The sequence below is a fragment of the Ovis aries genome, chromosome 3, assembly GCF_016772045.2.
Source record: "Ovis aries strain OAR_USU_Benz2616 breed Rambouillet chromosome 3, ARS-UI_Ramb_v3.0, whole genome shotgun sequence".
In the NCBI taxonomy this organism is placed as follows: Eukaryota; Metazoa; Chordata; class Mammalia; order Artiodactyla; family Bovidae; genus Ovis; species Ovis aries.
The window spans coordinates 170,371,511-170,383,963 of record NC_056056.1 but is presented as its reverse complement, the minus strand read 5'-3'; the positions used below and the strand labels follow the sequence as shown (position 1 = coordinate 170,383,963).

The 12,453-nt window shown below is 38.8% G+C and overlaps 1 protein-coding gene across 7 annotated transcripts in view; it reads right to left on the bottom strand.

Annotated features, from left to right (window-relative positions):
• Positions 1-12,453, bottom strand: part of ANO4 (anoctamin 4) — a 454,665-nt gene that overhangs the window by 201,842 nt on the left and 240,370 nt on the right. For all 7 annotated transcript variants that reach the window (XM_060413101.1, XM_060413102.1, XM_060413100.1 and 4 more), the window contains one exon: positions 3,278-3,414. In XM_060413101.1, coding sequence (XP_060269084.1) covers positions 3,278-3,414 — 137 coding nt within the window. The remainder of the gene's footprint in view (positions 1-3,277; positions 3,415-12,453) is intronic.

Sequence of the window (12,453 nt, the reverse complement as noted above, 5' to 3'; positions counted from 1 at the left end):
AAAGGAGTACGACAAGCCTGTATATTGTCACCCTGCTTATTTAACTTATATGCAGAGTACATCATGAGAAACGCTGGGCTGGAAGAAGCACAAGCTGGAATCAAGACTGCCGGGAGAAATATCAATAACCTCAGATATGCAGATGACACCACCCTTATGGCAGAAAGTGAAGAGGAACTAAAAGCCTCTTGATGAAAGTGAAAGAGGAGAGTGAAAAAGTTGGCTTAAAGTTCAACATTCAGAAAACGAAGATCATGGCATCTGGTCCCATCACTTCATGGGAAATAGATGGGGAAACAGTGGAAGCAGTGTCAGACTTCATGTTTTTGGGCTCCGAAATCACTGCAGATGGTGACTGCAGCCAGGAAATTAAAAGACGCTTACTCCTTGGAAAGAACATTGGCATATATAACCCTAATAAATTCCTGACAAACCAGGAAATGTGTATATGAATGTTCACAGCAGCATTATTCATAAGAGAAAATATTTTAAATGGGAATCAATGCATATCAATGAATAGGTGAACATAAATAAATTGTATAGTCATATAGTAGAATATTATACAGCAGGGAAAAAGAACTAATGATGCATCTTATCGTAAGAAAAATCTTAAAAACAACATTGACAGAAGAAAAGCAAGTCAGAGAAGACTTTATACTGCATGATACCATTTTTTACAAAACACAAAACAAAATCAATGCAAAATAATTTGTTAAGGCTACATATGTATGCATGGTAAAATGATTTTTAGAGCAAGGTAATAAAAAATGCAAAAATTCAGGAAGACAGTCCATCTGGTAGGGGAGAAGGATGAGACTACATGTAGTTTGATGGTTTTAGTAATACTTTTTAGTCAGTGTCTCTCAAACTTTTTTTTTTTTAATTTTTATTTTTACTTTATTTTACTTTACAATACTGTATTGGTTTTGCCCACCATAGTAAACATTTTTCTTTGTGATATTTGTGTATACAGTTATAAACAGCACAAGGATTAAATCTGCTTATAACTTATAGTCAGAGCAGGGTCTTCATATCCATGGTTTCTCCACACTGTGGTTGCAACCACATACTATATAGTACTATAATATCTATTAGTGAAAAACATCAACAGATAGATGGACCCACATAGCTCAAACCCACATTATTCAAGGGTCAACTGTAAGTGTAAACACAAAAAAATTTGAGATCACAGTATATATTGGTTTCTACCTAGCAGTATGAAGAAAGAAAATATGCCAGACCTCCAAGGCAATTGCTAGAGTCCATATTCTTGCAGCAGTGCCATGAAACCTACAAAAGGAAATTCTCAGCTGGGAGAGATGGAAATAACATGTCTCATACCTGGGCAGGTATTTATAACTGATGATCAGTCTTCACTATTTCTGGCTTCTGCTCAGAAGCCCACCCAAATAAACACTTTCTTAGCAATCATCTGCCAGGCAAGGGAACTGTTCAGTAGATTTAGCACATTACCATCTATCTGCAAAACCAGCTGAGGCTTCAAGAGAAGGTTTAGTAAAGCCCTAATCTCCCGGAGACTGTTCAATCACCTCTAAATTAAGGGGATTAGACTAGCTGCTTTGTGAGGTGCCTTTCAAGGCCCTTCCTTTGTGTCATATTATGGTATCCAAAGTTTCTGTGTGAAGAAATGCTGATAGAATGAGTTTTTTTCTTAAAACACACACACACAGATAAGGAGTGTACAGCATTTATAGAAAGAGGTCTGGGAAGTTTGACAGAAGTAAACAATTTTTCCTGCTCAAAGGTGTTATCCTTTCAATGGCTAACAGCCTCTGGAATAACAAGAGCATTAAGAAGACACAATAAATTAATGACTCTGATCTGTGTTCCTATTACCTAAACCTAGTGCAGATGCAAGTGTCAGTCGCTTAGTCACGTCTAACTCTGTGACCCTGGGGACTGTAGCGCACCAGGCTCCTCTGTCCTTGGAATTCTCCAGGCAAGAGTACTGGAGTGGGTAGCCATTCCCTTCTCTAGGGGATCTTTCTGACCCAGGGATCGAATCTGGGTCTCCGGCATTGCAGGCAGATTCTTTACCTACCATCTGAGCTTCAAAATCACTGCAGATGGTGACTGCAGCCATGAAATTAAAAGACGCTTGCTTCTTGAAAGAAAAGCTATGACCAACCTAGACAGCATGTTAAAAAGCAGACACATTACTTTGCCAACAAAGGTCCGTCTAGTCAAAGCTATGGTTTTTCTAGTCATGTATGGATGTGAGAGTTGGACTATAAAGAAAGCAGAGTGCTGAAGAATTGATGCTTTTGAACTGTGGTGTTGGAGAAGACTCTTGAGAGTCCCTTGGACTGCAAAGAGATCTAACCAGTCCACCGTAAAGGAAATCAGTCCTGAATATTCATTTGAAGGATTGATGCTGAAGTTGAAACTCCAACGCTTTGGCCACCTGATGTGAAGAGCTGACTCATCTGAAAAGATCCTGATGGTGGGAAAGACTGAAGGCAGGAGGAGAAGCAAATGACAGAGGATGAGATGGTTGGATGACATCACTGACTCAACGGACATGAGTTTGAGTTAATTCTGGGAGTTGGTGATGGACAGGGAGGCCTGGTGTACTGCAGTCCATGGGGTTGCAAAGAGTCGGACACAACTGAGCGACTGAACTGAACTGAGCCACTAGGAAAGCCCATATACAAAGTGCATATACAAAGAAGATATTAAACTCTACTGAGACACAGCTGAGCAATAGTGAATGCTTTTAACAAAATACTTTTTTTCCCCCCAAAATAACACATGAACAGATTGTCTGTTTATAATTGCAATGAGTTTCTGTAATCTTAGTTTCCAGATTACAGAGGCGAATGGGAACTCAAAGAGGCTACAGACAACACAGTCTACCAAGAGCTGGTCCACTTTACATCATTGTTCTACATGATGGGAGATTTCAACAGGGAATCCATTTTTGTAAAGCTAACTTTTGACTAGTTAGCCATACCTAAAATGTAAATCATTTTAAAATGATGAGTGTTTTAAAAAATCTTCTTTGTATAAGCTAAATGCCTTTAGCTATAAGAGAAGTGCATGACCCACTGAAAGTCTGTTTTGAGCTAGGTAGATTTTGGATTCCTGAAATGTGCTAGACCCCTGGAGGTTTTCAAAAGCATGTAAGACTTCACCCCTTCTTTTCCCCCAGGGGCCCCCAGTTCAATGACATAACTTCAAACAGTCCACTGGAATATGCTTCTCCAGTTCTGGCCTGGATCAAGAATTCTGTTTTTATGAAATGGCATACTCTTACCTCTCCCCCGGCTTCCAACCTGCTAGCATCATCTGAAGTACTGGTAAGGTTTCCAGGGTGAAGGAGAGAGTCGTCATCTTTGCAAGGACTGTTGACAGCTTCTAATTCATCAAAAAGAATATTGACATCCTTGGCCACTAGAACCAAAGTAAATACATTACAAGTCAAGTCAAGAATCTAGGATCTTAAAAGCAATACTGAAAGTAAAGACATCTCCGCCTGGCTTCATAGCTTTTCATTGTTTCAATGACACCTTGAATGACAGATATATTATTTCCGAAGAAAAATGGACGTCAAATGTAAAATGTGTTTAACCAAATAGTGTCTCCATTAGGCCAAGGTGAAAGACAATGTGAAGTAAAGTGAAGTATCTCCACCATATAAATAGAATTTGTCTTCCATGATAACAGGAAGTGTTGTTTTCTTTAGCTTGCCTTCATATAGTTGTTTAGCATGGGTTCTTTAAGACTTCAAAGAACTCATTTTGCATATTTTTAAAAAGTTTTTAATTGGAAGATAATGGCTTTACAAGGTTGTGCTGGTTCCTGATGTACAACGTCAATCTGTTGTTAAGTATACATACGTTCCCTTCCTCTTAAGCCTCCTTCACACCCACCCCTGATCCCGGTCATCACAGAGCACCAAGCCGAGTTCCCTGTGCTGCAGAGCAGCTTTCCACTAGTTATCTGTTTTACACGTGGTAGTGTGTATATGGGCTTCAGGGCTACTGTCTCAGTTCGTTCCACCCTCTCCATCCCCCACTGTGTCCACAAGTCAGTTCTCTACGTCTGTATCTCTACTGCTGCCCTACAAACAGGTTCATCAGTCTCATTTTTTCTAGATCACATCCATATGTGTTATTATACAATATTCATTTTTCTCTTTCTGACTTATTTCACTCTGTATAATAGGCTCTAGGTTCATCCACCTGACTACAACTGACTCAAATTTGTTCTTCTCTATGGCTTAGTAAGACACGACTGAACAACTGAACTGAACTGAAGGCTCAGTAATATTCCATTGTATATATATACAGCAACTTAAGATCTCATTTTGTATTGGAGAATACAAAAAACAAAAATGTTTTGTTTTCATTTAAATGCTTCCATGTCTTACCTACTATAAATAGGGTTGCTATGAACACTGGGGTGTGAGTATCTTCAAATTACAGTTTTGTCTTTCCGGATACATGCCCAGGAGTGGGATCACTGGATCATATGACAACTTTTAGTTTTTTTTTAAGGAACCTCCATTCTGTTCTTCATAGTGGCTACACTTACTTACATTTTCACCAACAGGGGAGGAGGGCTCCTGTTACTCCACACCCTCTCCAGCATTTATTGTTTGTAGATTGTTTGATGATGGACATTCGGACCAGAGTGAGGTGATACTGTATTGTAGTTCTGATTTGCATTCTCTAGTAATTAGCAATGTTGAGCATCTTTTCATGTGCCTGTTGGCCATCTGTATGTCTTCTTTGGAGTAATGTCTATTTAGGTCTTCTACCCATTTTTTGATTCAGTTTTTTTTTTTTTATACTGACCTGTATAAATCTGTTCATATATTTTGGAAATTAAGCTTTTGCTAGTCATATTACTTGCAAATATTTTCTTTTGAGTTCATAGGTTGTCTTCTCATTTTGTTTATGGTTTTCTTTGCTGTGCAAGTTTTTAAGTTTAATTAAGTTCATTTGCTTATTTTTGCTTTTGGGCTCCCTTCTATACTGACTTAAATTTTAGAAGAACATTGAAGTTCACTTTTTCTTTGATGCTTTATTTTTTTAACCATTTATCATTTACTTATTATTACTTTTTTTTTTTTACTTTACAATATTGTATTGGTTTTGCCATACATCAACAAGAACCCACCATGGGTGTACACGTGTTCCCCATCCTTAACCTCCCTCCCACCTCCCTCCCTGTACCATCTCTCTGGGTCATCTCAGTGCACCAGCCCCAAGCATGCTGTATCATGCATCGAACCTGGACTGGAGATTCGTTTCTTATATGATATTATACATGTTTCAATGCCATTCTCCCAAATCATCCCACCCTCTCCCCCTCCCACAGAGTCCAAAAGACTGTTCTATACATCTGTGTCTCTTTTGCTTACATACAGGGTTATCATTACCATCTTTCTAAATTCCATATATATGTGTTAGTATACTGTATTGGTGTTTTTCTTTCTGGCTTACTTCACTCTGTATAATAGGCTCCAGTTTCATCCATCTCATTCGAACTGATTCAAATGTATTCTTTTTAATGGCTGAGTAATACTCCATTGTGTATATGTACCACAGCTTTCTTATCCATTCATCTGCTGATGGACATCTAGGTTGTTTCCATGTCTTGGCTATTATAAACAGTGCTGCGATGAACATTGGGGTACACGTGTCTCTTTCAATTCTGGTTTCCTTGGTGTGTATGCCTAGCAGTGGGATTGCTGGGTCATAGGGCAGTTCTATTTACAGTTTTTTAAGGAATCTCTAGACAGTTCTCCATAGTGGCTATACTAGTTTGCATTCCCAGCAATAGTGTAAGAGGGTTCCCTTTTCTCCACACCCTCTCCAGCATTTATTGCTTGTAGACTTTTGGATCCCAGCCATTCTGACTGGCGTGAAATGGTACCTCATTGTGGTTTTGATTTGCATTTCTCTGATAATGAGTGATGTTGAGCATCTTTTCATGTGTTTGTTAGCCATCTGTATGTCTTCTTTGGAGAAATGTCTGTTTAGTTCTTTGGCCCATTTTTTGACTGGGTGATTTATTTTTCTGGAATTAAGCTGCAGGAGTTGCTTGTATATGTTTGAGATTAGATGTTTGTCAGTTGCTTCATTTGCTATTATTTTCTCCCATTCTGAAGGCTGTCTTTTCACCTTGCTTATGGTTTCCTTTGTTGTGCAGAAGCTTTTAATTTTACTTAGGTCCCATTTGTTTATTTTTGCTTTTATTTCCAGTATTCTGGGAGGTGGATCATAGAGGATCCTGCTGTGATTTATGTCAGAGAGTGTTTTGCCTATGTTTTCCTCTAGGAGTTTTATAGTTTCTGGTCTTACATTTAGATCTTTAATCCATTTTGAGTTTATTTTTGTGTGCAGTGTTAGAAAGTGTTCTAGTTTCATTCCTTTACAAGTGGTTGACCAGTTTTCCCAGCACCACTTGTTAAAGAGATTATCTTTTCTCCATTGTATATTCTTGCCTTCTTTGATGCTTTAAAAATAACTAAAGATTTTTAACCTATCAGAAGCTGCTGACTAGTATAATTCATAGAAGACTGACTTCTATTTACCCAAGCATATAAGAGAGTATCCATTCTTTCATCCAAAAAATTTTAGAGGTATGCACACTGTGACAGGCAGAGATGTGTAGTAACTGAATCTTGGTGAATAAAAGTGATGAGTGTTCCTGCCCTTTTGGTAATAACAAAACAAATAATCAAAGAAATGTAAAGTATGGTGAGTGATATGAAGAACAAGAGTGTAACAGGGTGGCCAGGATCCAAGTGTGTGATTTTTGGCAATTCATTTAACTGCAAATTTTTAATCTGTAAAATAAAACTGACACAGGAATAAAATGAACATTTATTGCTTACTGTAGCAGGCTAAATTATAGCCCCCAAAGGTAACCCAATCTCTGGAATGTATGACTATATAAAGTTATATGGGGAAAGGGACTTCACTGATGCAATTAAATCAAGGATCTTAAATTGGGGAGATTATCCAGGATTATATAGATAGGGCCATGTAATTACAAGAGAGACAGGAAGGTCAGAATCAGATAAAGACACTGGAAGATACGATGCTGCTGAGTCTGACAATAGAGGACAAGGTCACAAGACAAGGAATGCAGGGTTGGCCCAAGAAGATAGAAAAGGCAAGAAAGCAGATTCTCCCCCAGAACCTCTAGAAGGAACACAGTCTTGCTGACACCTTGAAGATGTCTGACCTTCAGAACTGTAAGATAAGAAATCTGTGCTCTTTCAAGTTACTAAGTTTGTGGTAATTTGTTACAGCAGCAAAAAAAAGAGGAACTAACACATTTATTAGAGGTTTATAGGCTGTGAGGCTACAGATGAAAAACATCAATGTCTTTTCATACAACCAAGGCTTAAGAGCATCTACACTGGACCAGGTGCTCAAGTAGAAGCACTGACATTTTTGAGGAAGCACAGTATGTTGTGGGAGGTGTCAAGGTCAAAGACCATTTCCCTGACCACCCGATGTAAAGAAGCTGCCCTTCACCCAGATACCCTCCATCTCCTCTCTCTGCTCATTTCCTTCCCAGCATGTATCACAGTCTGAATTATTTACTCATTTGTTTTCTTAAATGCTGGATATCTACCCAGCATTAGAACTTAAGTTCTATGCTGGATTAGAATTTAAGTTCCAAAAGAACAGGGACCCTGTCTGTGTTGACTGGTATACAGAGATCTAGGCAAGGAATAAGCCCTCAACTCATTTTTGTTGAATAACAGCCAAGGTAGGAGATGAGATGTAAGTGACCCAAGTTTAATCCCTGAGTTGGGAAAATCCCCTGGAGGAGGGCACAGCAACCCACTCCAGTGTTCTTGTCTGGAGAATCCAAGGAGCAGAGGAGCCTGGCGGGCTATGGTCCATGGGGTCGCAAAGAGTTGAACATGACTGAAGTGACTTCACATGCACCCACACAGAATGACCTCAAAATGGTCACTGTCTAATGATGTGTGAGAGTAGTTTTTTTCACTGTTCTATGACTCTGGGACCATGCATATATGTTTCTCCTAATGCAACTCTTACAAGCCAGGAGCTCCATCATTTCAAGTAGATATTGATTACATTTTCACGGAGATAATGATGAGTTTCTACGGGTTATATCTGAATAGGATCAAAATATTCTTTTAACATGGGAAGACCTGATTACTATTTCAAACTTCACCACTTAGCTGTGTGAATTTGTGCTCCCATTTCCTCACTGGTGAGACAGGTATAGAAACCTTCTCTTAGGGTGACTAAGAAGATTCTGTGAGATAATGCACACGTCAGCAGGGTAGTTGACATATGGTAAATTCATGAGAAATGTTGGGTTTGTCAATTTTAGACTCTGGGACCTTGAGTCAGCACTTTAGCATTATCGATGCAAAAAGACAGAGGAAGCATTTACAGGCTGGAGTGGTTGTTCAGAGGGATGGACTGGGATGAGATGTGAGATAGAGAGGGATGCTAAAGACGACAGACACTAAGATTCTTGTCATGGTGACTGGCCCTCATTGGGGAGAAACTCTTGAATATTCATTCATTCATCCTATGCTTTTGCCAAGATAGAAAATTGCCAGATTATCTTCCATCAGTATCACCTTCTGGTGTTGGCACAATCTGTTCAAGAAAGCTTTTAACATCTATGATTCTCAACTGGCCCCAAACTGTCACCCTGAAGGCATCTCATATGGTCTAGGAGGAATTTGTTCTCACAGTGTGGTGCCAGTCATATCTAGTGGGGAGAATCCAGGGATGTTGCTAAACATCCTACAGTGCACAGAATAGCCCTTATAGTGAGTTCTCCAGCCCAAATGGTAATGGTGCTGAGATTGAGAGGTTCTGCTTTGTATTAAAGGTCCAACTATTTTATTCTAGAGGGACCAGTTAATTTGGGAAAAGGGAGAGAAGCCCTTTGCTTTCTACTGCTGCCCATCAGAATTACTGTCTGGAAGCTATTAATATAACAGGACTGATGCTACCTGAATGCTCAAGGGAAATCAGTATGTATCTGATTTTTAGAGAATGAATGATATGAAGGTACCATTATCACCCGCCAGTAATTCAAGAGCTTCAGTGAAGATAAGAAATGCTGAAGTGTCAGAAAATGCTCAGCTAAACACGTGATCAGTAAGAAGACTGCAGAGCATGTAAACACTCCACAGAAGACAGAAGGCACGTGTGACCTTCATCCGTGTTTCACCGTTGTCACGGATAGATCCGCTGTAACTACAACACAATTTTGAGGAACTAAGTACAATCCCCTTTGATGGAAACTTTCATTCTTTTAAAGAAAATAACCTGCAACTGTGAAGTTAACCAATTTTAGAAATCTATTCATTCAATAAGTATTTATTGGAACCTATGCTGTCCAGAAACTGGGGTTCAAGTACTGGACACGACAGGCAGGACCCCTGCCCTCCAAGAGCTCATGGCCCAGCCAAGGTAGAAGCAGGACCTCTCCCTCCTCTGGGACAGACGTGACAAAGCTCCTCTTCATCCAAACAAGGTCACTTGTTAATACATCCCATCGCCTCCCTCATACATTGTTTCTCAAATTAAGAAATGTTTGATAATTATCTGCCTGGTTGAATTCTGTGATTAGGCAATTAAATAAGAAAGAGAGCCAAATGTTCTGAGGAGTCAATTAAGAATGATGAGAGAGGGAGGAAGGGAGGAAGGAGAGAAAGAAGGAGGGAGAGAAGGATGAAGGGAGGGGAGGGAGAAAAGAGAGAGGGAATGCAAAAATTCTGTTCTAATCAAATATGGACCTGCATTGTATACAGACTCAGGAAGGGCCCTGTGAATAGAACTGGGCAGGTAACATGGGCTCTGGCATATGGATACCACATATTTGAGAAAGCAAGGAAGATACCCAAATGATTCTCTCGAAAAAAGCAGGCACTTACCCTAAAGAGACCCAGGAACTAAATAGCATGGACTCACATTGAACAACTAAACAAGGGCCAAGAAACTGAAATTGCCTGGGAGAGCAAAAATCAGCTACTGACTCTGAGTCAAGCAGGGAGAGAGGCAGCAGGGAGAAAGGTTTCTGAGGGCTGGCTTGTTCTACTCTCTCAGAACGGAAGCAGATCAGAGAAGGCAAAGGACCAGGAAGCATGGAGATCCTGACCTCCCTCATGTGATGGGAGGGCATTTGCCACAGTGGTACTGAATCTACTATCAAATATTTGCAATTATTTCAAACATTCTTTCAGTGAAAATAATTTTGTATATTAGCTCAACTCTCTTGGGAAAGAGACTGCAAACATATGGCAAGGGTTAAAACAAACAAATGAATTGCTTATCTTCTGCCACTTGCTCATTGAACCAACACTGAGCTTAGGTGCTGAAGATATAAACATGACCAAGACATAAGTAGAAAGCCTCATACTTCCAGACAAGAGGATGAACTTGAGGGATCAATGCTATAAAGGCAATTGGAAAAACACAGCAAATGTTTATTTTAGACTGTGTTAGAAACAATCTAAAAGAGAGGAAGAAATAAATACCAAAAAAAATCAAAGAGTTCAACTCACGGCTCTTTCAAAAAAACCCCTCACTTTGGCATTATAGTTCTTTAATCTTGACACTTTCTGAGGCAGAGAAAATAAAGTGAAATTATAGGTCACTGAAGAAGACATGAAAGGGCTGTGTGCAGTATAATCTGAGTTTCTATATTTGTTCTGCAGAGTGTCAGTTCATTATACTATTGATATTTTTATCCTGAGTTCCAAATGATTACATCTGATACTCAGAGTTCTGAAGGTATTATATACTGACCTCATAGCCTCATTAGAAAATTAAAAAAAAGGACACCTCCAGGAATAATTTAGAATAATTAAAAAAAATTGTTCATGTCTCAGTTTGAACAATGACCTGGCTGTTTTATAACCAGCTCATCTATAGATCTAGAGTCCCTTTCAGATGAAGGCCCAAGATGGCTCCAAACTTGACACAAGGGCTAGCAAATAGGAGGTGCTCAATGCCCATTTTAAAATAAATAAAAGTTAGCTTAAGATTATATCAATTGCCTTTTTTCCCTTTATTCTAACTACCTCAGTGCCATTACCTGCAAGAATCTGTTTTTCTCTTGAAGTCAGAGGTCAAATAGGAAGGATGTGGAAGGGACTACAATTTATTCAGAGCTGACTGTGTATGAAGAATTGTGAGGTCTGTTTTCTCCTTTGATCTTCAGAACACCTTGCAGGACAGGTAATACGAGAAAGAAGCCAGGTTCAAAGATGCTAAGTATGCTCACACAGCTCATAAGTGACAGAAATGAATTCCAACCCAGTTCTGACTCCCAAATGCAGGCTATTTCCAACCAGCTCCTTGTTTTTGTGGAAGGCATTCTACTCTTCTTAAATCCTGTTTGGTTTCAAGAACAGGAAGTCATTTCACCAGCAAACAATTATCTTGTCACAATTTTAACACTGATCTGAATCAAGCTAGACTTCACAGCTGTAGCCTGACAAATCTGACGCTTTAAAAAATTTAACAAATAGATCAAATTAAATGCTTTAAAAAATCTAGGAAAACACACAGCAGCACAGCACAGCTTTGAGCCACTGGAATTTTAAAAACCAAATTTATATGGCACTAGCAAGTCTAGGACCCTCTAGATGTTCATTACTCTTCAAATGAATTTGCAGAGGCAGCAGAGGCTGCCTGGTAAACCAAGAAGAAGAGGGTCTAATTCAGAATATTTAAAATAAATAATTGGAAAAGACATAAATCCTTCCTTATCTGGCTTTATTCCTTTCTAATAGGCCAGTGGTTTTCAAAGTGTGTTCCCTGGAACCCCAGGATTCTTTGGAGGAACTTCAGGGGCCACAGAAGGGGCAAAAAGGAAACTGAGTGGGAAAGCCCTACACCTTTTACCCCCCACCAACTCCAGATAGCTCAGTTATCTGTCCTAAACACTGATGATATACGAAAAAATACATTAGGGACAAAATAACAGATTCTGCAGCTTTAAAAAGTTTGGATACCTCCACTAGTATATTAGGCAACAATTAAACAGGTATGTTAACACTTCCCCAAACAAAAATTGGGATAAGAAAGCTGGAGTCAAAAGATTTTAAAATTTAAAAAATAAAAAACTAAAAAAAAAATTAAAAAAACAACAACAAAGAGAAAAATAAATAAATAAAAATAAAAATTTTAAGAAATTGAGTACATAGATTAAAAAAAAAAAAAGCTGGAGTCCTAATAGTTATAGATCTGAGAGCTGGCATTTTTTTTCTGCCTGAAAAATTTACTTGAAATACTTTAAGATTCACAATGCCTTTAAAAAAAAACAACAACACAAGTCATGAGATTTTTAAAAATGTGTGGTTATTAAATTTTTTTCCATTGGCATTTCCTGGCTTGTAAAGATACCGTTTTTAGAACGGAGCATACACAACAGCATGGGGGTAACCCACAGCACACTCTGTAATGG